The sequence below is a fragment of the Typopeltis vanoorti genome, chromosome 16 (assembly GCF_054136105.1).
Source record: "Typopeltis vanoorti isolate ZY-2024b chromosome 16, IOZ_Tvanoo_1.0, whole genome shotgun sequence".
Lineage (NCBI taxonomy): Eukaryota > Metazoa > Arthropoda > Arachnida > Uropygi > Thelyphonidae > Typopeltis > Typopeltis vanoorti.
The window spans coordinates 73,897,874-73,924,832 of NC_143564.1; the positions used below are offsets into that span (position 1 = coordinate 73,897,874).

Below are 26,959 nucleotides of genomic sequence, written 5' to 3' on the forward strand. Positions count from 1 at the left end.
ACCATGTCTGCGGCCTAGAAGTAGTTTCTCTCTAGCGATGCCTCGAACTGAGAAGCTCCTTTCTGGAAGCAGGAAACTCCTCTCTCAAGCAACATGGATCCGGGCAGTCTCTCTGACGGTGACTCTGGACCGGGCGGCCTCCTCTCTGACAGTAATTCTGGAACCGGGACCCCCTTCCGCTTGCTTCAGTTTCTTTTTATTAGGCCTCCTCTGAGACCTCGCATGAAGTTTGGCAACCCCCAAAGAATCGGTATGAGTCTTTCATCTTAAGTTTCAGGTTCAGCATGCCTGTTGTTCTCCTCCGCTTTCTTTTGATTGTAAGTTGCCGGCCATCAGAAAGTTGTTTGAACTCTTTGTGACTGACTTAGGAGATGTTTACACTTAGAGCCTGCAAGCCTTTCTCATACAAGTTTCAATAAGAATCTTTCTAATGCCGCCATGTACAGCTTCGGTAACAAAAACATTGCCTTTGTTTTTAACACTCTAACATATTCTTATTAATTACTAATTTAATAAGCCGAAAGGCCATTTTACTGGTGAATATGTTAATAGAAAGGGGGACAGTAAATCCCTTTATGCTTTTATAGCCAGGTACGAAACTCGGATCGAAATCCATTGAAATCCATAGCGATTTCGATGGACTTCCAAGTGATTATTTACACTTGGGCTTGCCGATAGTTTTTTCAGCATGAAACTCGATGGATTTCAATGGATTTCGATCCGAGTTTCGTACCTGGCTATAAAAACATAAAGGGATTTACAGTCCCTCTTTCTATTAACATATTCGCTGGTAAAATGGCCTTTCAGCTTATTATATTAGTAATTAACAATAAATATAGGAGTACACCACTTCGGCAATTCGATAGTAGAGGTATGTAAGTTCGTGTTCACTTAAAACCTTGATATTTCAGGTCTACCTACTCACTGATAAGACCTCAAAAAAGGTTGAAACCGGTCTGGGTAGTGACCTCTTCTTATAATGTAAAACAATATATATATACATCTTTTAGGAGATGGGTTTTACATTATGAGAGAATATTAAAGTTAGTGACGGAGCTTGCTCCACCTCTGCATGGAGTTGCCCTGGTGTTGTACTACCCAAGTGATTATTTACACTTGGGCTAGGCAATAGTTTTTTCAGCATGAAACTATGGATTTCAATCAGAGTTTCGTACCCGGCTATAAAAACATGACGGGATTTACTGTCCCCCTTTCTATATTCTTATTAAAGCAGTATATACAGTTAGCTTCAAAAGAGTTATTTACAAAAACATCTAATACAAACTATACTGAGACAAACAAAGTTTATTTTTTTTTTATGATATTCACATGGGACTTAACCTAAGTAAAAAATTGATGTAATATGCTTTGGAATATTTAATATTTAAGCTACAATCGAGTTTTTACACTTTGCTTATAATCGTATTCACTCGGCTCGCTGTTTGACTTCCACTAATCCAAATTAATTCATTTACCCGGACTTATAAGAAAATTACTGATTTAACAATTTTAACGAAAAATAAATAAACAGTAGCAATACACTTAAAGCGAATTAAAAATAATACAAAATAATGATAAATAAAATATTATGTTTTCAGTTTTAATTAAATTTGTAAGTAAGGAGGAATACACAAGAGATTGACTGGTTGAACACCCCTGCTATAGGTAAAAGGAAGATCAGTCTATAAACGTATTTCTTCTGAACATGAAGACCACACTCAGCTCATCAAGCAGCACAAATTGGGATGGCACAGCATGAAATTGAAAATGCAAACCACAGAATCAATCAAAAAACAAAGCTTTTTTATACAGATCTATATATAGATATGAAAGCCTATTCAGAGAAAGTACTGAATCTCTACTTCATAGACCTTAACTGAAACAACTGCCTTACCACTCCAAAAGTTTGGGAAATGGTTATACTTTTATTATAATATAATAATTAATGTAATGAATTATCATTTCAGTTCAACAGTTTTAATTTAACAAATGCACAACCTTGTACAGTGGGATTCAAATTTGGCACATGCACTGTACTGTTTTTTTTTTTTTGTTCAAATTCCTTACACTGTTCTTCACTCTCACTGATGATGTCTTCCAATATGAAGATGAAATATTCATAAAATAAATATTATTTTTTACTGTGGCACATATGTGAATGTTTAATTAAGGAAACTCTACAGGTCTTGCTATACAAAATAACTGCCATTTTCCACTTTTAATTAAAATTATAATAATGGAATTGACTCATGTAAAATGTTATTTATTAGTAGAATTTTTGCTTGAGTATCACAGGCAAACCTTTTTTTTAATTGTATATATAAGGATATATATATATATATATATATATATATATATATATATATATTTCCTTTATTTTTTTTAATAAGTTGGAAAATTTATTGAATTTTTTTAGTTATCTTACATTAGCTACTTAGGTGGCGCCTTTTGGAATTGTCAGTTATTGTTTAATTAGCTTTATACACTTACTGAAGATGCCTGTGATACTCAGGCAAAAATTCTACTAATAAATAATATTTTACGTGAGTTAATTCCATTATTATAATTTTAATTATGTCTACTCACAGTATTTCCTTACTGAAACATATTTTCCACTTTTAATGTTTACCAACATCGCTTCACTTACATCACCTGCCATTCTAGTAGATTATCCTTATGTTTAAGTGTTAAATCCTATAGCTACTCCTTCCTTTCCCTGATTATTATCATCTAAATACAACATCTTCTATTTGATATTTTAAAGAATCTCACCTGTTTTTGTCTTATTTGGCAACATCAATTATGCCAACCTGGTACTTGTGTAATTCTCTGCCATTTCCAAAATAAAATATATTTCATTACCTCCATGGAGAAACACTTCAGTAACTGAATTCACTTTATAAATGAAAAAGACTATCTGTTATGTTAATTGCAAAAACAGAACCATATCAACAATTGAACAGTGATTTATTTAGACTAAGAAGCTTGTTAATGAAAGTGACTTTGGTTAGCTGAAATCCTAATAAATATAACAACAAAGCTCAGGAATTACAAAACATAACTTTACTAGGCAACTTTTTATTTGAAAGGGGGGACAAAACTTCATTAGCTTTCATGAAAATATTTCATCAATTAGTTTCAGTTGAATAAACAGAGTGAGGTGAAGTGAAAGAGATGATTGTTATGGCAAAAAAACATGATTTGAAAGGGGAGAAATATGCAGTGTGAGAAGATATGAAAGAGTGTTGAAAGAAGAAAAAATGCAGGGTAAAGAAGTAAAAATTGCAAGTCTGTTGCCTCAGTATGATAGGATTGAGTTCAGAAGAAGGTCCATGATTGCTAATGAAAAGATTGTACAGGAGGAATGGTGTGCAGTTCATAGTTTTGGAATTAGATGTTTAGAGAAAGTGTTGTTTAATGAAAGTTTGGAAGTGCAGTGCAAAATCATGGAAACTAGAGATATTAGAGGGATGCAATCAAGCAAGTGTCTGGCCATTCTTGTGATAAATGAGCATGGGTACAGAAATGATTATGCAATGCTGAAAGCGATTTCACTGATTTTCGATTTGATTGAGTTGGTAATAACATTAGACAAGAGTAATTGTGAGCACAAAGGATGTTGAAATACATGTACATGCAAGAAAGTAGTATCAGGAATAAGGAAAAGGAGTTTTTGGTATTGGGCAGCTTGACTTGGCCAAAAATTCTAGGTATCAGTGAGACCTAGTTGACAGAAAATGATATACAGGGTGTTTTAAAAAGAATGACCTGATTTCAAATAATTATATTTAATAATGAAAATGTGGTACAGTTACAAAATAAATTACTAAGTATGAAGTAAGGCCCAAAGTTTCACTCACCACAATTACAAATGCTCAATGTGCCCCCCACCTGCTGCATGGACAACATCAAGCCGATAGCTGAATTCATCCCAAATGCGTCTGAGAGTGTCTTCTGTCACAGAATTTATTGCAGCTGTGATTCTGGTCCTGAGCTCATCCAAGTCAGCAGGTAATGGAGGAACATAAACACAGTCTTTTACGTATCCCCATAAAAAGAAGTCACAAGGTGTGATGTCTGGAGATTTTGGAGGCCAAGAGTGTAGTGCCAAGTCGTGGGATCCCGTGCGTCCAATCCAACACTGAGGCAATGTTTCATTTAGAAACCGAACTTGGAGGTTCCAATGTGGAGGTGCTCCGTCTTGCTGAAAAATGTAATCTTCAGATTCTTCATTCAGCTGTGGAAGTAGCTAGTCCTACAGCATTTCAAGATAGGAGTTTCCCGTAATAGTGTCTTCCTCAAAAAAGAAAGGGCCATAAACCTTTCTAACAGAAACCGTGCAAAAAACATTAAGTTTTGGTGAATCACGTTCATGTTGTATTTCATGTGGATTCTCAAGTCCCTATATGCGAACATTGTGGCGCAAAACTTTACCGCTTAGATGAAAGGTTGCTTCATCACTAAAAATCAACCATCAACCTTGTAGGAAGGTGTCGTCCTCCATGTCCTCTAACAGATTAGCACAAAAATCTGTTCTTTTTTTTTTTATGTCACCTACACGAAGAGCTTGCACCAGTTGCAATCTGTATGGCTTCATAAGCAAAGGTCGTCGTAACACACGCCAAACAGTCACACGAGGAATGGTAAGTTCCCGGCTAGCACAACTAGTGGACTTGCATGGGTTTTGCTGTAAAGCCTCTTGAATTCGTTGCACATTCTCCTCTGAGGTGCATGGTCGTCCAGGGCTCTTTCCCTTGTATAAACACCCTGTTTGAAATTGTCGATACCAACAATGAATGTTTTTGTCCAGTGGTCAATTCCGTAGCATCGTCTAAACGCAAGCTGCACTGTAATTATGGACTCAGTCTTGCTAAATTTGAGAACACAAAATGTCTTCTGTTGACTAGATGCCATCTTCTCATTAACTAAGTGTAGCGGCTATTTGGGCGGTAGTAGTGGCATCTAGTGGTCGTCATATCAAACTCTGGGCCAAGGCCGTTCACATAGCACATGAAAGTGATATGTATCTTAATTTTAAAAAAAGCATAAGCAAGGCTAGTATGTGGGGGGATATTTCAATAAATTAAATATGGAACAAGATAAATCAAGCAAAACACAAAATAAGCATATTTAAGATAAGACAATACTCAAACAAATAACACAGTTCAGAAAATAAAATTATCAATCAAAAACCAGAAACCACAGATATAAGAGCTGAAGAAAATTAGGGAAGTAAACAAATGGCTAAAACAGGAGCAAAACCATATTAAAAATCATGTTATAAGAAACAATATAACAACTAATATTTTAGAGTTTGTATACAAAGTAAATGGAGGCATTTACTGCTTCTGAAAATTTAAAAAATAAATAAATAAATAAATAAAATAAGAATTCAAATTAGAGACATAACAATTATTAATGTACCACGATACATGATAACTGACAGGAAAGAGTGCCAATAGTCACAAGGCAGAAGAATTTTGATGAGAAAGACAGTAATAGTAGTGTGTACATCCAAAAGTCTGGAGAAAAATCAGGTAGGAGTTAGATGGATGAAGTCAGCAGGAGTATCAGAAAAAGAAATAGTTATGGAGGGAATATAAAGAAAAGGTGATCAGCATGCCCATGAACAGTACAAGGTATAGGCAAGGAAGGTGACCTGTATGGAAAGGAAAGCCAAAGATACTTATGAAAGCTGATGAAGCAAAAAGAAATCCTAAAGCTGTTTTGCTATCTGGCAAATAAAAGGAGAGGTGACTATGGAAGGATGATTTTAAAAGGTACTGATGGTGGGAGGTAATAGAACCAAACCAAATAATTCAATTACTAAGTGAGCATTTTGCACAGGGGTGTACCATCTCAGTGGCAACATTGCAATGCCATATGTGACATTGACTGATATGGGAATACAAGTTGAAGAAATTCAGAAGCTTGAAATATTGAATCTCAAAGCAAACATAGCTATAGGATTAGATGGTACATCAGCCTGTGTATTACAAGAATGTGCAAGGGAATTATCAGTTTCTCTGACCAAACTGGTTAATTTGAGCTGCAGTACTGGGAAAGTGACAATGGAGTGGAAATAAGGCAAAATAGTCCCACTGCATAAAAGAGGCTCTGAGACAGAAATAGCAAATTACATGCTGGTCAGTAATACAGGAGTGGTGGTTAAGGTATTGGAGAAATTGATAAAACACAGAATTCAGGAGGACTAGGTGGATAGGAATATGATACTTTATAAAGGAACATGGTTTTGTGAAGGGTAGGTCTTGCTTTTGTAATTCAATGATTTTTTTTATAAAATAAGAATGGAGTTGGTTAAGGGAAATGGCTACTCAGTGTTATTATTAGACGAATAATGGATTTCCACAATGAGTCTTCTGACTCCATGGAGATACTTAAATAATAATAATAAGTTTGATTTTCACATAAATGCTATTTCAAATGATAAGTCTATGTTTTGTGACTGCTTTTGTGGTAAGCATTTTTCATATTATAATTGTGATAAGGAATTATTTGTTTGATTGGTAATTTGGTAACTACTAAATTTAACTAGTACAATTAACAATTAATGAACTTTGATTTTTTTATATGATAGATGCCTTTCAGATGACAAAACAGCATTTTGGGATCCAGAGATGGTTCTTGCTTGAGGAAGTATTTAAATACCCATCAAGTCTTTTTTTTTTTTTTTTTCTGTAAACAACAATAATAACAAAACGCAAAGGAAAAGTTAGCAGAATATAGATGTTATCATACTATACATATGATAGCCATGTGAATATTTTAGGGTAGTTTTGATTTTATGTTGCATACTATTATACGACATGTTGTTTTGTCTCAGACTTGATCACTAGTCATTGTTTGCTTGAATTTGTATCCTTTTTGTTTTTAATCTGATAACTATGTTCCATATTATCAATTTATCACTTCCCCCAACCCATGCTTTTTTTTTTTATGATTATGGATAAGTCTATATCAACACAGCATTTCAACTAAACTTTCACAAATGGAAGTCATATATAACAAGAAAGATGAACATTCAAATAAGAATACAGGTAACCCTCACATAACACGGTACTTATACAATGCGGTTTTGAAATAACAAGGTCTACAAATTGCAGTAACCCTTGTTCAACACGGTTTTCATATAACACGGTTTCAATAAAAACAGGGTCTACAAACTATACTAACCCTGAAACAAAAAAGACAAAATCTGGTGAGATCATTCTGAGCAATAAATACAAAATGTTATATTCAGGCAATGACAATCAAGGAAAAGAAGGAGTAGCCATAGTATTCAACACAAAATACGAGGCTAATCTTCTTGAATGGCAGGCAGTGTTAAGTAGAGTGATTTGGGCAAATATCGGAATGGAGAACTGGACAATGAGAATTATTTGTGCCTATGGTCTCACAGAAGGTTCTATTAAGGTAGAAGTGGAGGAATTTTTTGAGGTTCTAGAGAAAGCTACTGATACAATGAAAAAGGAAAAGTTGGTCTTTGTTGGGGATCTAAATAGCAGAGTAGGAAGTGATTGTCAGACATACAAAAATGTTTTGGGAAAATTTGGAGAAAAGAGCAAAGCTAATAATAATGGCAAATACTTTTTGTATTTCTGCTCAGGACATAGACTGGTTATTACTAACACCATGTTCCAACATAAAAATGTACACAAATTCACATGAAGAGAAGAGGCAAAGAATAAGAAAAGTCTCATTGACTATGTTATTGTTGATAGTGATGTTTTCTCCCTGGTGCAGGGCACCAGAATGTACAGAGGATTTGAAATTGGAAGTAATCACTATTTAGTCTTGAGCAGGATAAAATTGAATTTCATATTGAAAAGAATAACATGTAAGAAAGTTTTAAAGCGAATAAAAGTTGAGCAACTCTCAGATGTGAACTGTAGACTAAAATACACAAAGATTATTGAAGGAAAAATGAAAGAGTTTGAGAACAGGAACCAAACCTTGGAGATTCAGTGGCAAGCCTTGAAGAAAACTCTGATTGATTCAGCTAGAGAGGCATGTGGCGAAGTTCTCTGCAAGGATAGAAAAATTAGAACCCCATGGTGGACACAGGAAGTTAAAGAGGCAATGAAGGAAAAGAAGAAAGCATATCAAAAGTTCCTGGCAAATAAGTTAGCTTGTGCTCTTAGAGAGTACAGAGACAAATGTAAGAAAGCTAAACAGTGTGTAAAACTAGCTAAACAAAAGTCATGGGAGAACTTTGGCAAGAATATAGAAAATAAATATCAAGAAGGTGGCAAAATATTCTGGAGGTTGTTGAAGAAGCTTAGGAATGGAGGAAAGATTGCTGTAAAAGGAGTTAGAGATGATAAAGGTGACATGAAAATAGGAGAAAGAGATATCCTTGAAGTATGGAGTAATTACTTTGAAAATTTACTAAATGAAACAAGCAGTGATGACAGCACAGTGATAAAAAACACTGACCAGGCATGCAGTCAGGAATCCATATCCATACTTGAAGTAGAAAAAGCCATCAAAGGCTTGAAATGTGGAAAAGCAGCAGGAGTAGATGATATTCGACCAAAAAGCTGAAGTATGGTGGTATAAAAGTCTTACAGTGGCTGCACTGCGTAGTTCAGAATGCCTGTGCAGAGGGACGAATTCCCCGATGATTGGAGTAGAGCTCTCATAGTACCCATATATAAAAAGCAAAATAAAACTGAATGTGAGAATTACAGACGTATATCCCTATTGAGAAGAATTATATAAGAAAAGCTTGGTGAAAAACAAGCTGGATTCAGGTGAAATAGAAGATGTCAGGATGAGATCTTCACTTTACGACAAATAGTGGAGAAATCATGGGAATATAACAACGATCTGTATTTAAGTTTTGTCGATTTTGAAAAGGCATATGACAAGGCGCCAAGACAGAGAGAGAGAGAGAGGCTATTCAATACGCTACAGTTATATGGTGTCATTCAATTATATCAAGCAATACTTAGTCTTAATATGAGTTGTAAGTCAGCAGTTAGAATTGAAGGAAGTACAGGAAGATGGTTTAATGTTAAATCTGGTGTGAGACAAGAATGTACATTATCCCCTCTGTTATTCATTATCTACATGGATCACATTATGAAGGAAAGTGGTATTAAACATGATATCAAAATTGGAGATGTTAATGTCAGCTATTTCCTTTATGCAGATGATGTTATACTTCTAAATAAATCCACTACAAGTATGCAAGATTCTCTGACTAAATTGAATAACTGTTGTAATAGATATGGTATGAAGGTCAGCAATAAAAAGACAAATACAATGAAAATAGGCAGACTCATTGAAAATGTCAAGTGTATTGTGAATGGAGAACCTGTGGAACAAGTGAAACATTTCAGGTACTTAGGCATGATTTTTACTGAAGATGGTAAATTAAATATAGAAATTGACAACAGAATCAGCAAAGCTGGTATGGTGGGAAGTCAATTGAATAAATTCATATGGAATAAGAGAGAAATTAGTCGGAACACTAAATTAGTTGTATACAAGACAGTGTTCAAACCAGTTTTAACTTATGGATCTGAGAGCTGGGTCAGAAGTAAAACACTTGACCAAAGACTAGAGACCGTAGATATGAGAGTCCTGAGAAAGATTATAGGCGTGAACAGATGGCATCATTGCCAATATCATATTAAAAACAAGGATATTAGGAAAGAACTTGACATTGTCAGCATCCAGGCATGCGTTAGCAGAGCTAATCTCAGGTGGTATGGTCACTTAAACAAAAATGGCAAAGAAAGATTAGCAAAACAAGTGTTCTCTGCAAGGTTGACAGCAAAACGACCCAGAGGAAGATCAAGATATAGGTGGATTGATACGGTACAAAGTGCCTTAGACAATAGAAATATAAAATCTAGTAATGTTGGAGTTTTGACAAGTAACAGACTGATTTGGAGTAAAATTGTAGATAGTTAGTTAGTAATGATGTAAATTTTTCATGTATTACTATCATATCCTGTACACCCCTTGAGGGTACATGGCAGGAATTTGATATTGTTGGTGATATTTTTCACCATGCAACTTAAAAATCAAATTTTATCTTTGCTAAATTTGCGTCAACCTGTATCACGCATGTAGTTATAAGTAGTGAATTTATATTAGGGGGAAATATCCTTTAGCGCATGTACGTCAATTGTTTACCGTATGAAGTGTTTATTGTTGAAAGTTGTCTTCGTTTTCTGCCAGAAAAGCACATTAAAAATCATAAGTGTGTTAATCTCAAGCCGAGCACTTTATTTTCTGGTGAGTTACATACAATATGTAATGCTTTTTTATGTAAATATTTTAGTAATGGCCACTTAGAGGGTTTTTGCAATAAGATTGAAAACGAAATTAGTGAATTAACTGACGGGGAAATAGATTTAAATTAGGAGGAACTGATACAATTAATAGGTGACTTCGAACCAAATAGCAGGGAAAGTTCTGCCAAAGATTCTGATTGCAATGAATTCATTAGAGAATTCAGTTTAAAGAAATTAGCAGAAGGATTGACTTGGCAAGAAAGTTAGGAAGTTATTTTACGAACCATCAATGGAGTGCTGTGGAAAATTCACGAGGCAATTGGATATTTGTTAAGATCCATATTATGAACTTAATAAAAAATTGCAGTGGTAAGCAAGGTCTTATTACTGACTTCTTGAGAACTAAACCAGCCGAAGTATGCAATGAGAATTATACAAATGATGTCCAAGAGATTTCAAGTGATGATGATGTCCGGCCACTCATAAATAAAGAACATCTAAGAAATGTTCATTTCGAAGACAGTGATGACTATTAAATTAAGCACTTTATTTTGCCTAAAACATTTATGCATTATGTGCAATGAAGTTTATGTACAATTTGTAAGTTTTATATAAGTTTATACTATGTATTTGTTTCATAGTTTATATGTTTTCTTAACTTACATGAATTACCTGAATTAAATAAAAATATTTTTTTTTGTTGATATGTCATTGTTGTTTATATAATAAAAAAAAAACGATTTTGGAACATAACCCTACTTTTTCTATGTGATCTGAGTCTCGCATAACGCGATTTATATAACGCATCATTTCTGTGGAAATTAACATGTGTATATAAAATTTCATTTTCCATAATCAGATATCTTAACCTTGAAATCTTTATGACAGCGCTTCCCAAACTGTGGGCTGTGGCCCCCTTGGGGGTCGTTAGTTTTACTGAGGGGGCCATGAAATAATGAAAACAAATTTAAAATGTTTAAAGACTAAGTGTGCCACAAAATATTACATTTTTAGCATGTAAGATGCTAAAAATGTAATATTTACATTTGATTTTTGCAATATTCACTGTGTATGTTTTGTATTGAATATAAATACAATAAATATTATAATAATATATGTCTGTATTATATATGTAGTCAGCTCTGCTGTTTCCGAAATCCTAGCTTAAGGCAGATGAGCAATCACAATAAGTCCTTTATCAAACTCCAAATGATCATTTGTTTTTCCTATTGAGATCAACACTATTGACAATTACTGACAGCAGCATTCTTAAATAGTTGCTTAGAACAAACATAGTGATGCACATGAACAAGTATTTTGCATACACATTGCGTAAGTGATGTTTATGTACATCTACATAAAGGTTTCTCATTCAGTGGCCAGTAGGTGTGTACCAGGAAAATGATTACCAATATAATAAAATGAAGCTTTCAATAAATAAGAAATAACCGAAACATTTAAAAATAAAATATTTACCATTTGTGGAAGTTCTCGAAAACAAATTTCACACACTTCTAATCCAGTAGTACCAAATGTTCGCTGTAAAGAAGAAAAAAAAAAAAAATATAGAATAAAAATTAATTATTCAATTTTAAACATCTTCAAATCTGGAGATTCAAAAATTATTACTAATGCAGTTGCATATCACTGTTTGGTGGAAAAACAGATCTCAATCTCTATAGTTAATAATTAACTAAATTTATTTAGCTAATTAGATTAATAAGTCAATATTTTGCCTTGGTCAATTGGATACAATTAACTTGGCAGAGAATGACAGAAAAAGGAAAGAATAGTTAGCTGGAAGAGTTGGAGAGAAGCTAAACTGGTTACTCAAGACAAAGTTATCTGGAAGATATGGATCTTGGCCTTATGTGCCATGAGGCACAAAGAGGATAAGTAAGTAGTAGTAGCAGTGGTGGTGGGGGTGGTAACAATTAGGCACAAAGAAGTATAATAAGTAAGTGCACATAGACATGCTTGTAGAAAGACAAACACAGACTGATTGTAAAAGCCTCCTACAGTACTAACGTGCCCTCTATTTGGGAAGCGGGGGTGATGGACACTTGCTGAAGGTCTCAAAATGATGGTCTTCCAATTTTTCAGCAATGGGTTACAATCGAATTTATTTAAGTCAGGGGAACACTGTAGTGCTGTGGTGGATTCCAGAAACAGTCACCCCGATTTAAATCGGTTTCCGTCATTTGAAGGTTTTTCTCCCACTGGATCCACTGATCTTTATTCATAGCATGGGTTGCTGGTGCAGAATGACTTTAGTGCAGGTGAAGGATATATTTCTGGTGTTCTTCTAGACAGATATTAGAAGTTCTTCCTTTCTGTCTGAAGTATTTAAGTTTGCAGGAGCAAGGCATACTGTAGACCCAAGAGTGGTTCAGATGGTGGAGAAGATTTTCAGGTGAGTGGATAAGAGTAGCTAATTTTTGGTAATTCCTACTTGTGTAAAAATCAAGCCTAAGTTTAAGTCTCCCAAAGCTCTCTGTCTCTGTTGTAATCCCCGCTTCATTCTTTTACAAGAGCAACTCAACACCATATGCAACATGTTGGCCAACACCTACAGCACTATTCAAGCACTACACAAGCTGCTTGGTATGATGAGCTTTCTTTTGTTGGAGACATTCACTCAAATGTCTCCAACACTTCAGAACAAGAAGAATTTCAAAAAGTGAAGTCCCACTATATCCAAAAGTTTAATAATTTATTCAAAAAGATAAAATAAGCTGAAGCAGTTACCTCCAGAACATGTGGTAATTAACAAGTTGTCATTTCAGCTCAAGCAAGAAGCTATCAAAGTCCTCAGTCTCAGCCATACTCCAGAGAAAACACCAAGCCTGCAAATTACAGCAAGTATAGAACATAGCATCTACAGCCTCCTGTCCCATATGACCAATAATATCCAGCATTTTAAAGTCAGCAAAGATTCTTTAAAAAAAGAAACTTATCCTATGCAGAACTGATGCACTTAAAAAACTACACCAGAGCCAGAACATTACCATCACTACATCAGATAAGAGTAATGGTACCGTAATACTTCGTCATTCTGAATATGATCAAAAAAATATTAATCTTAATCAGAGATTGATCGACTAATTGACCCTATCTAAACACAGAAAAAAAAAGCCTCTCAAAAAATTATTAGACACAGCTGTATTGTTTCCTGACTTCCTGAAACTATTCAAAAACTTAAACCATATAATCTTAGACCTCCCTAGATTTGTGGGTTATCAACAATACACAAACAGAACATACCCTTGAGACCCATAATAAACAGTAATCTGTCATGAAGTTTTAATTTCTCTTGCAGTGAATTATAGCCTATAAATTATTAACAGTTTACAAAGTAATTTTTTTTTAATATTGTGATGACTGATAGTAAAGAAGAAATATTTTCAGATACCGGTTGACATTCACATCACATTGAACTTGTAGTAACCACAGGAACAGTTTGTTACAGTAGATAGTTTGAAATTGTGAATGTCCTTTAGAATACTATTGTGTTAAAGTGCATCTGATAGGAAGAAGAACAGCACCAGAAGAAGAGAAGATCAAGAAGAAATGGATTACACAAGAAACAATGAAGTTAGTACAGGCGAAAAGAATGTTGAAGATAAGAAGGGATATATCAGAACACATAGAAGAAAGTGTAATGAGGTGAAAAAAGCAGTCAGAATGGATAAGATGAAATGGTTAGAAACCCAATGCAACAATATAGAACAGTACTATGGAGAGCATAAAACAAGGGAGATATACAAAATGATCAGAACCATTAATAGAAAGTGGCAACCAAAATAGACCACAATTAAAGATGAAAAAAGGCAAAGTATTGACGAATAAAGAAAAAAATTGTACAGCAGTGGACAAGATACTGTAGTGAGTTATATGAAGAAAAACTAGATTCAGATAGCATTGGGAAACTGACTGAAGAATTGAAGCAGATATCACCACCAGGTAATGAGCATGATATGGACATTTTAAGAGGAGAGGTAGAAAATGCAATAAGAGGGCTAAAACACAACAAGAGTCCTGGTAACGATAACATTACTGGAGAAATGATTAAATATGGTGGTGAAAGCATGGTTACAGAAATGCACCAACTATGTAATATGGTATGGAAAGAAGAGAAAATGCCAGAGGAGTGGGTGAAATCAATATTAGTAACATTATACAAGAAAGGAAATAAGCTAGAATGTAAAAATTATAGAACAATTGCCTTGATAAGTCACCTTGGTAAAGTGATGATCATATTGGCAGAAAGATTGAGAACACAATTGGAAGCATACCTTGCAGATGAGCAAACAGGATTTAGGAAGGATAGAACTACAATTCAACAGAATTTGACAATGAGGTTAATAGCAAAGAAAGCTAGGAGAAAAAACAAAAACATATATACTTGCTTTATTGATTTTCAGAAAGCATTTGACAGTATTGACCAGAAAGTGACATTAGCAGTTCTGGAATCCTATGGAATTGATAAAAAACTAATAGCTATATTTAAAAGATGTTTATCAGAATGCAGTTGCAGCAGTTAGAATAGGTGATGATTTGGGGAAATGGTTTAAAACAAGTAGAGGTACTAGACAGGGAGACCCAATATCACCAAGCATTTTCATCGTACATTTAGAAAGAGCAATGGACAAATTGAAGGAAGATGCCAAAGGAATATCTGTACATGGAATGAGAACTAACAATCTCAGATTTGGAGATGACATTGTTATTATTGAAGACGAAAGAGAACTACAAAAAAACACTGAAACTGTTAAATGAGGAAGGGAAGATAATAATAAAATTAGTTTAATCCTTTATCCAAGTGTGAGCAAACAAAGTTTGCGCCTGAAAGTATCTTCAGGAATGGGGTAAGGTGGTACAACACCAGGACAACTCGTTGCAAAGGTGGAGCAAGCTACCAACACTCCTATCTCCTATAATGCAAAACACATCTCCTTGCGGATATGTCTAATGTTATGCATTAAGGGAAGGGCCACTACCCAGACTAGTTTCGACTTTTATTGAGGTCTCTTCAGTGGGAGCCAGGCCCAACCAAGTGAAAAACAAATTTTCAACATCTTTCTCTAAATCCAGAGTAATTTATTAAAAAAGGGTGACACACCATTTGGCAACTCCTATAGGTAGAGATGACCTGCTAATGCTTCTGCCTGGTATCTCCACTTGGGCCTGGCTCCCACTGAAGAGACCTCAATAAAAGTCTAAACTAGTCTGGGTAGTGGCCCTTCCCTTAATGCATAACATTAGACATATCCGCAAGGAGATGTGTTTTGCATTATAGGAGATACTGAGATAGGAGTGTTGGTATCTTGCTCCACCTTTGCAATGAGTTGTCCTGGTGTTGTACCACCTAACCCCATTCCTGAAGATACTTTCAGGCGCAAACTTTGTTTGCTCACACTTGGATAAAGGATTAAACTAATTTTATTATACTCTAACCAAGTGAAAAACAAATTTTCGAGGAAGGGAAGAGATTTGGACTTGTTATGAACTTGGAAAAAGCAAAGACAATGGTATTTGGTGAGAAGAATATGAAACAAAAGATACAAGTGGATGGAACTGATATAGAAAATGTAGAACAATTCAAATATTTGGGAAGTAAACTGACATATGACTTGGACTGTAAAAAAGAAATAAAGATCAGGATTGCAAAGGGAAGAACAAATCTGAAGGCCATGGATACCATCTGGAAAAGTAAAGTGATCAGTCTGCAAACAAAACTAAGAGTACTGGAAACATGCATCTTCAGCGGTGTACTGTACGGATCTGAAATGTGGGTAATAAATAAAGAATCAAGAAAAAGAATTTTGGCATTTGAAAGAACTTGTTACAGGAAGATTCTAAGAATAGGATGGGTACAGAAAATCACCAATGAAGAGTTCTATCAGAAGATACAACCAAAACAGAATCTAATGCAGAAGATTATAAAACGGAAACTGCACTTATTTGGACACATCCAGTCCTCACTCATTCTATGAGTGAGGACCGGAAGATAAAGACATTTATGTTTGGTATTTTGGATAGTTTAAACAGAAGAGGTAGACCATACAGAGAATGGACAGACGATATAAAAGACTGGTGTGGAATGGGTGTACAAAAACTGCGACACTGTGCACTGGACAAAGAAAGGTGGAAGAAGATAGTGAAACAGGCATCAGACATCAACGGGCAGTGAGCCCATGGTTCATGATGATGATGATGATGACAGGAAGAAGTTTTGTTATTTATTATGGTGAGCAAGTTGTTATAATGTGTTTGCTATAGTAATAACAACTGACAGTACAAGATAGTTTTTCTTAGATTTACTTTTCCCCAGTTATCTTAAAAAAAAAATAAATAAATAAATAAAATTTAAAAAAAATCACATAAGCAAAGTGGATATTAGATCCAGTATTATTTCAAAACCAGATGTAGAAAATATGAAAGTTTCATAAGATAAGTCGACCAGAGAGCTTATGGGAATACACTTCCCGGCATTCACCAACTGCCCTAGCCTGGACTACTTATAATATATAGGCGCTGCCCAAGTGTCTATATATTCGGCTTTTATTTACTTTGCTTAATATATTATATAAATTATATAATTTTGCATCGCCGAACTGAAGCCTTTTTGGCTCTTTATTTTAGCAAAAAAAATATATATATTTAGTTCCAATGTTGAGAATAAAAAACATTCTAAATCATTATAAAAATTCTCAATAAACTAAAGCCATTAGGAATACATGTGCATTAACTATATTATTAGGTTTTTTGAATTCAGAATGATTCCAAAACTTTGCTAACTGAGCAGCAATTGAGAAAACAATTAAAAAAAAAAAGGTTGCATTTTTAGAATCAACGTTAATAATATATATATCATCATCAGCCATTATTGATCCACTGCTGGATGAAGGCCTTTCCAAGATTACTCCAACACTCTCTGTCCATGGCTCTCCTTTTCCATGTCACTCCTGCAAATCTGATGATATCATCAATCCACCATGATTTAGGTCAGCATCGTGGTCGTTTTTCCTCTCGTGGAATCCAGTCCAGTACTTCTTTTGTTCATCGCTGATCTTGTCTTCGGGCAATATGCCCAGCCCATTGCCACTTCAGATGTTTCACTCTTCCTATGATGTCAGAGACTTTGGTTTGATTTCTTATCCAAGTATTCCTTTTGTGATCCAATCTTGTGATACCAAGTATACTTCTTTCCATACTAAATTGTGTTGTTCTTAATTTTTGAATTTCCATTGCATTCAGTGTCCATGTTTCACAGCCATATGTCAGTATAGGAAGAATACACTGGTTTAAAACCTTTCTCTTCAGACATAATGGTAGTTGGCTTTTGAATATTGAATGTAATTTTCCAAATGCTTTCCACCCAAGCATCACACACCTTTTAATTTCATCCATGATATTTTGTTCCATTGATATCTGTTGTCCTAAGTATAAATAATGATCTACTTGCTTAATTTCCTCATCATTGATTTTTATTATTTCTGGTTGGACATAACCATTGAACATAACTTGGATCTGCTTTAAGTTTATCTTTAGGCCTGCTGTTCTGCTAGCAATTTGGAGCTCATGGATATGAGTTTGTAATTCATGTGCAGTCGAAGTAAAGATAACTATGTCATCTGCAAAGCGTAAATGGCTTAAATATCTTCCATTTATCTTCAGACCTTTCCCTTCCCAATCAAGAAGTTTGAATATTTCTTCTAGGCACGTTGTGAATAATTTTGAAGATATTGTGTCACCCTGTCTTATACCTTTCTGTATTCCCATGGTAGAGATGTTTCCATTGAAATAAATTGCTGCTGTGGCATTGGTGTATGCTGATTTGATGTTTCTGATGTAGGGCTCCTTCACTTGTTGGTTTCATAATGCTTTAAGTATTGCACCAGTTTTAAGGGAATCAAAGGCTTTCTCATAGTCAATAAAACCAAAACATAGTGGTAACTGATATTCATTACACCGTAATGAATATCAATTACCACTATGGTTGTGCTAGGTCCAGAGTCGCACAAAGTCTATTAGCTAAGACTTTTGTAAACACTTTGTAGACCACTCATAGTACACTGATAGGTCAGTAGTTCATCAAGTCTTCTATCTCACCTTTTTTATGTATCAGAATTAGGGTAGCCTTCTTCCATGTTGTTGGTACATCATTTTTCTTCAGGCATAAAGTAAACAGTTTTGCTAAGAGTTTGTAAATTATTTCTCCGCCTGTTTTTAGAAGTTCAGCTATAACTCCATCCTCACTTGCAGCTTTCCCATTTTGGAAGCTTTGGATGTACTGCATAACTTCTTCTGGTAGAATCTGTGGTACTTCAGCTGTGTTGTAGTTGTCTTCTTCTTCATTTAATTCATCATCCTGGTATAATATTGAGTAGAATTCTTCACTTCTTTTTGCTATAGCATATCTATCTCTAGTGATGGCCCTGACTGCAACCATCTGTTTGCCGTTCATCAATTGTTGCTTGGCTTTTTTGAGACTATGGTTGTTTTCAATTATTTGTTGTATAAATTTACAATTGAATTTTCTTATTTCTTCTGTGATACGTTTTCTGATTATTTTGTACAATTCTGTGTATTCAATTTTATTCTGTAGGTTAATTGATTGTTTCATTTCTCTTTGTTTCTTCAGAGATTTTGTCTTGTTTCTGTTCTGTGGTACCAGCTATTTCAAGTGAACATTGTAAAAGGTTTTGGATAATAATGTCATTACTTTCTGATAGATCAGCATTACCATCTATAATAAGATGTTTTTTATATATCTTTTTTAATGTGTACATCTATGTTTTGCTTTGATTTCTGAAACATTTTTCTTCTTTCTTTTTAGCAGTTTATTTGAATCATACTGCATACCATACGATGGTCACTTCCAATGTTGAAGGTGTTTATAACAGAGCAGTCTTAGATGTTTTTCTTATTACTGAGGATAAAGTCAATTTCACTAGTTTTTTTTCCATTTTGACTTTTCCCATGTCCACTTTCTATGTGCTTTTTTCTTGAAGAAGGAATTCATGATATACAGGTTTTCTTTTTCTGCAAATTCTATTAACCTTGATCCTCTGTCATCTCATATGCTATATCCAAAATTTCCCATTGAGCTTTCATCGGAATGTTGAATACCAATTCTAGCATTAACGTCTCCCATTACAATTCTGAAATGATGTTTTCCTTTATTGTAGAAGCTGGAATATATCATGATAGAAGGCTTCAATTTCTTCGTCAGTATAACTTATTGTTGTGCATATATATATATATATATATATATATATATATATGTGAAAAGTTGTGAAAAGTTTTTTACCTTTGGGATAATATATATTAAGGATACCAAGTAATTTTATAAACTTCATTATGGGTGGGGGGTCACTACCCACACCGGTTTTGACCTTTTTTTTTTTGAGGTCTCCTCAGTGAGTAGCTAGACCCTGAAATACCAAGGTTTTTAGTAATACAGAGCCTTATCAACTTTACCTATACAAGTTGCTAAAAGGTGCTTTTACTTTGAATAAATTAAAAAAAAAAAGTTTATAAAATTACTTGGTATCCTAAATATATATATATATATATATATATTATTGTATATATTTGGGGGGGTTGGGGGTGAGCAAAAAACTACAATAATTCTTTCTCAACTTTCGGCACATTTCATCATTAGGTATGAAATAAGCAAATTTCTGGCATCTATTTTAGGTTATCATATCATGATTAATTAATTACTTTGCAATATGCTTAAAGTGATGCATGTGTATCCTATCCTCTTATTGGCTATTTTATGACAAAATCAATAATAATTAACATTTTAAGATATGTCAGTCATTTGTAATGACTGACATATCTCAAAAGGCACAATACATAAAAAAAAAAAACATATAGAATCGATTTTATGAATAAATCTGATAGTTAAACTCCTTCCTACTCTTTTTTTTTTTTTTGACTAAAAATTCTCACATGTCACAGAGTAACTTCTTATAACTTAAAGCAGCATAAGGGTTTATGTTGGACCCTACTACCTGAAGACAACAAACAAAATTAGTGAATTTCGCCTAGAGGATAAAGCCAGGGACACTCAATTTGGCACACATCTTCCCCTTATCAAAACTTAAAAAAATGTATGGATTTAATTTAATAGTCTACATACTGTCTGGAACAAACTTTTATGGATTTTATATATATGTTAAAAGGAATACCAAATCTGATATACATTTTGGTCTTTTCTATGTCTGGAGATCTCAAACTTTTGCAGATTTTATTTAAATGAAAAAAAAGTTATATTGCTTAATTTCATTATCAGTTAAAATCATTTGAGTGACATTTAATCATCTTTTAGTTTTAAAACTTCATAAAATTTCTGGTTCCTTTCAATGGTACTACCAACAGTACAGCTTGCAACCAATCTGAATGGTGTGGTAGATTCCAGCAGCCAAATGCTGCAAACAAGTGTTGCATTCGTGCTACCTTTCGTGCAAGGCATTGTGATAATTTTTCCTGTATGTATGAATTTGTGTTGTTTTGATTAAGTTAAAAATAAAAGAAAATGAAAAATAAAAATGAAAGAGGACCGCTTCAGTGACATTTGGACATCCAACGGAGTGTGACCCAGACACTGAAGGTTCCTGTTCACGACTTCCACCGTGCCTTCGAACACCTGTATGACAGATATAAACATTGTGTGGAATTGGAGGGAGATTATTTTGAATCTGTGTAATCGACAATTCCAAATATAGTTCTTTGTTTTGATATAATAATAATTGTTGTCTCGTTAATTAACGGGCACGCTGTGTATGTTAACTTTATTGTATTAAAGTAATTTTATTATTCTGAAAAGCCCTTAAAAGTATTATCTTGTTTACCTAAGTGGTTTGATTTCTGATTATTTTGCTTACATCATATTTATTAAGGAATAAGTCTGCTTTAGAAACAAACCATAAATATGCATATAAAAAAAATAATCAAAAAACTAATGTGCAACATGAAATCTTACCTTTAATGATCTACAAGTAGCAGAACTTCTACGTGGATTAATAATTCGTGCTTCTCTAAATAGACTTTCTGGATCTCCATCATAATATCTAGGAAAAGGATTTGATTAAAATTATAAAAATCAACAAGAAAGAACAATATGGCTCGCAGAAAACTGATTCTCAAGCTTTTGCTCACTACATAAATAGCTTAAGACAATTTTATTTTTATTTATTTTTATCATGGCTACACACATGAAAGGTCACAGGACCTACAGTGCCATGGGTGGCAAGTGATTAAGGACAAATCTTTAGACTCTTGATGCGTTTCTTAAAGTTTTACAGTGGCTACACTGCATAGTTCAGAGAGCTTGGACACAGGGACGAATTCCAGATGATTGGAGTAGAGCTCTCATAGCACGCATATATAAAGAGGGAAATAAAACAATGTGAGAATTATAGAGGTATTTCTCTAATGAGTTTCCTGGTAAGATTTATGCTGGTATACTTGAGAAATGGTTGAGAAGGATTGTGGAAGGGTGACAATTGGTGACAGCCTCTATTTGTCTTGGATTCAGCACAAATAGAGGGCTGTCAGGATCAGATTTTCACTTTTCGACATATAACTAAGAAATCATGGGAATATAACAAAGATCTGTATTTAAGTTTTGTAGATCTGGAATAAGCATATAACAGGGTGCCAAGAGAGAAGCTATTCAAAACGCTCTAGTTGAATGGTGTCTGTGGGGCATTATATCAAGCAATACCTAGTCTTTATTTGAGTTGTAAGTCAGCAGTTAGAATTGAAGTACAGGAAGATGGTTTAATGTTAAATATGGTGTCAGAGACAAGGATGTACATATGGATCACATTATGAAGGAAAGTGGTATTAAATCTGATATCAAAATTTGAGATGTCAGCTCTTTGCTTTATGTGGATGATGCTATACTTCTAAATAAATCTGCTACAAGTCTGCAAGATTCCCCCAACTAAACTGAATAACTGTTGTAATAGATATGATATGAAGGTCAGCAATAACAAGACAAAGACAATGAAAATAGGCAGAAGCATTAAAAATATCAACTGCATTGTAAATGGAGAACCTATAGAACAAGTAAAACATTTCAGCTACTTAGGCACGATTTTTAGTGAAGATGTTAAATTAAATATGGAAATAGACACAGGATCAACAAAGCTGGTATGGTAAGAAGTCAAATGAATAAATTTATATGGAATAAGAGAGAAATTAGTCAAAACTCTAAATTAGCTGTATACAGTGTGTGTCCACGAGGTTAGCCTAGAAAAATAATAAATGTTTATCCTGGGGTTTTTCATCCCGCAAAGCAGGCAAACTGGCCTTGAGACCTCAACATTATGGACATAGGATACACCAAGGCGTAGGGCTGACTACCTTATCCTATGAACGGTCTGCGGTCTGATGATTAATGTTAATGTCCGATGAGATGACATACAGTGTTCAAATCAGTTTTAACTTATGAATCTGAGAGCTGGATTAGAAGTAAAACATTTAATCAAAGACTACAGACCACAGATATGAGAGTCCTGAGAAAGATTAGAGGGGTGAACAGATGGCATCAGTGGCAATGTCATATTAAAAACGAGGATATTAGATAAGAACTTAATATTGTTAGCATCCAGGAATGCGTTGGAGAGCTAATCTCAGGTGGTATGGTCACTTAAACAGAGTGGGAGAGGAAAGATTTGCAAAACAAGTGTTCTCTGCCAGGTTGGCAGGAAGACACAGAGGAAGGCCAAGATATAGGTGGATTGAGGTAAAAAGTGCCTTAAAAATAGAAATATAAGATCTGACAATGTTGGAGCCTTGACAGGTAATAGATTGATTTGGAGGAAAATTGTAGATAGGAAGTTAGTAATGATGTAAATTTTTCATGTAGTACTATCATATCCTGTACACCCTTTGAGGATAATTGTCAGGAATTTGATGATGATGTGTTTCTTAAAGAGTGGGAGGTTGTAGTAAAGTGGGAAAAATAGCATCAGGAAGACTGTTCCAAAGAACAGAGGTAGATGGAATAAAAGAGGAAGATGAGAAGTTGGTCTGTGGGTCAGTGTTGGCAAGTGGCTGCTCTACTTCTTCCATGGTTAGATGAAAGTGGAAGAATGATAGTGGCTAATTTAGAGGGGCAATGCCCCCGAAAGAACCTACCTAGAGAAAAGGAACAGTGCAGAAACAGAGCACCTATGGAAAAGTGACTGAAGGAAGTTTGCAAGGGAAGGGGGGTCCCTATTAAGCAGATCGTTCTCTTCTGTATATGATCGAGAATTCTTAGGGAGGTTTTGGATACACTGCCCCAAATGCAGGAACATTCTAAGATTGGTCAGATCTGAGACTTATAAAGTGTTAGGAATTGAGAGCTTCGAAGAGAAGTAATGTATTGAGGGGAAAAGAACACTAAGCTTTTTTTTTTTTTTTAAGAGGCTGAGGAGAAGACTATGTAAGTAATAAGTTTGTAAAAAAAAAAAAAAAATCAGCTAACGCCTTTTTATTCCCGTATATACGGGAGTAGGCGAGGCCATTTAGCCCTATCTAACTTTTGGAGACTGAGTGGGCAGTTCAATCTCCACTGGTACCCAATCAGAGACAGATGGCCCAAGGCTATCACTAATTAAGCGGTACGCAGTGAAGAGAGACGGCTCAAATGTGCCGCCATCTCGTGGTCTCTAACCCTAACACAATATATTTAATGTCTGAAAATAATGTGGGTTCTACGGTCGATTTTCTTGAGTTTACAGGACGAAAAACCCGAGTTTCCGGGAGGAAAAACCTGCTTGCCCGTGCCAGAGATCGACTAACTCGGGAACCGGTCGAAAAAAGGCTTAGAAAAATTTCCTCTAGTCACCGACTAGACTCGAAACCAAGACTTCCTTCGTGCAGCCTAGCGCGGTGGTGTGCAAACGCCACATCCACTGAGCTACACAGGCTCTTAATAAGTTTGTGCCAGTATTAACTGGATGTGACAGTCAACTCAAGAAGAGAAAGCTGATCTTGACAGGAAACTGGAATATTATCAAAAGAGTGAATTAGGTGAGGAAGGATCTTTCTTGCAAGTAATAAGGCAGGCTTGAGGATTTTTGGCATTGAAATTTACAATGTCTTCACACCATTTGAGAATAATTGAGGAGGTTAATTTTTTGAATAAGAAAGAGGAATGAAGAGTACTGTCATCAGTGAAACTGTGAACAGGATTTGAAATCACAGACAGACAGACAGAGAGAGAGAGAGAGAGAGAGAGAGAGAGAGAAATACAGGCGCTTTGTCCTGACCAAAAATGCTCTTTCAAGTTGCTTCATTATGCCAGGCAATGAAAACTGTCTACCACCTAGACTTTCACAAACATCCATGCCTACAATCAGATTTAAACTCATTACTTGACTAGGTTATACTCTAAACCAGGCTGGATTTTAAACACCTTGCTCAAAAATTATCTATATCCCTAAGTACAGAAAACCTACAGTCCTTCATACAAAGGTGAAGAAATAATATAATTTCCCCCACATTACTCTGAAGCACATTTTGCACACTTGGCATGTGAACTAGTTTAGCAAGGCAATTTTCAAATACTTTCAAAAAGAAAGTTCAGCAATGAATTTACCTCCTTGATGGCACACTTTACAAAATATTTTGAGCAGAAATCTCTACTTTTGAGTCCTGAAACTTGAAGCAGAGCTATGTGAATGATATAGCAATTTCATGCTCTTGCAGGATCCATATGGCCAAATGCTAGACGCTTTTCCACTTAAGCCCTACAACAGGAGCTGTTTGTACTGGATGAGACATTTCTAATTTTTCAGTAAAGACTATAAATAAAATAATATAAAATAAATTAAAGATGCCAAGAAATTATATTTTTGGTTTAATCCTTTATCCAAGTGTAAGTAAACAAAATTTGCATGTGAAGTATCTTTACGACTGGGATACTTGTATATAGAAGCTAATGACTTCCTCAATTGCCTTAATATGTGGCAATTGAGGAAGTGGATGTGTATAATGCTATGCTATGCATTATATCCATAACAGTTTTGACCTTTATCTAAGTAAAGGGTCTTCTCTGGTGGTTCTACTTAGTGAGAGGCACACCCTGCCACTGAGCAGAACTGCTCATCTCCCATGGAAAAGCATCCACCAAAGGACCACATCAGTAGAAGTTATATCATAGGCAAGCATCAAATGGAATGCAACAATTGGGACAACTTCGGCAGGATTATCTGCAGAAGCCAAGCTTAAGAGAGAGAGAGAGCAAGAACTGTCATTCAGACTGCTTTTGACCTTTAATTAGGTCTCATCAGAAGGAACCAGACCCAAAAGAGATAAAGTTGAAGTCGTGCAGAAGTCATATTCCCAATTACAAGTAGTGAAAAGGTGTATCTCTGATCTGGAGTATTTTAATACTCTGGATCAGAGATGATGTTAAAAGATTTTACACTTGGTTACACTATAAATTAAAGATACCAAGAAATTATATTCTTGGTTCAATTCTTTATCCACGTGTAAGCAAACAATTTTGCACGTGAAGTATCTTCACAACTAGGCTACTTGTATATAGAGGCTAAAAAAAGAAACCAGTCTGGGTAGTGACCCTTTCCACAATGCATAGCATTATACATGTCAGAAAGAGGGTGTACTTTGCAATGAGGGAAACTAAGCAAACTGATGTGATCATAAGCCTTTTCAACAGCTATCTCTGATCCAGAGTATTTTAATAAGGTGATACACCTTTCCATTACTTGTATATGGGAAATATATGGCTTCTGTTTTACTTCAACCTTAGGATCTGTTCTGGGGCTGGCTCCAACAGATAAGACTTCAACAAAGGTCAATGCCAGTCTGGGTAGTGGCTCTATCCATAATGCATAACATTAAACATGCCGTAAGGGTATGTGCATTGCATTATGGAATCAGTAAAGATAGGGAGATAATTAACCCTCTTTATAATACTATAGAGGCTACTGAATATAAAGGCCAATAAAGCCTATATATATATATATATATATATATATATATATATATATATGGGTAGTGGTCCTTCCCTTAATGCATAGCATTACACATGTCTGCAAGGAGATGTGCTTTGCATTATGGGAGATGCTACGAAGTGATCAGAACTTATACCACCTTTACCACAAGTTGCCCCAGCCCTGAAAGTACTTCAGGCACAAACTTTGGTTTGCTTACACTTGGATAAAGGATAAAACCCAATATATAATTAGTAGGTTAGCCAAGTGAAACACTCCCTTAAACTTAAGGGAAGGGTCACTACCAAGACCAGTTTCAACCTTTACTGAGGTTGCCTCAGTGAGAGCCAGACCCAGAGGTGATGATACTAAGGTGGAAGTAATGGAGAAGTCATATTTCCATATACCAGTTGCCAAAAGATGTCACACCTTATTATTAAAATCCTCTGGATTAGAGAAAAGTGATAGAAGTTTAATCACTTGGTTATGCTACCACCTCTGGGTCTGGCTCCCACTGATGAGACCTCAATAAAGGTCAAAACCGGTCTGGGTAGTGACCCTTCCCTTAATGCATAGCATTATACATGTCTGCAAGGAGATGTGCTTTGCATTATGAGATACTAAGGCAAGTGACGAGAAGTTATACCACCTTTTCCACGAGTTGCCCCAGTCCTGAAAATACTTCAGTCGCAAACTTTGTTTGCTTACACTTGGATAAAGGAT

The 26,959-nt window shown here is 35.0% G+C and overlaps 1 protein-coding gene across 1 annotated transcript in view; it reads right to left on the bottom strand.

Annotated features, from left to right (window-relative positions):
* The window catches only part of LOC150098132 (E3 ubiquitin-protein ligase arih1-like), a 214,068-nt gene that overhangs the window by 168,791 nt on the left and 18,318 nt on the right, over window positions 1–26,959 (bottom strand). The window contains exons 3-4 of the mRNA XM_090406578.1: window positions 21,265–21,352; window positions 11,745–11,807 (exon numbers count right to left, since the gene is read on the bottom strand). Of these exons, the coding sequence (XP_090262704.1) occupies window positions 11,745–11,807; window positions 21,265–21,352 (151 nt within the window). The remainder of the gene's footprint in view (window positions 1–11,744; window positions 11,808–21,264; window positions 21,353–26,959) is intronic.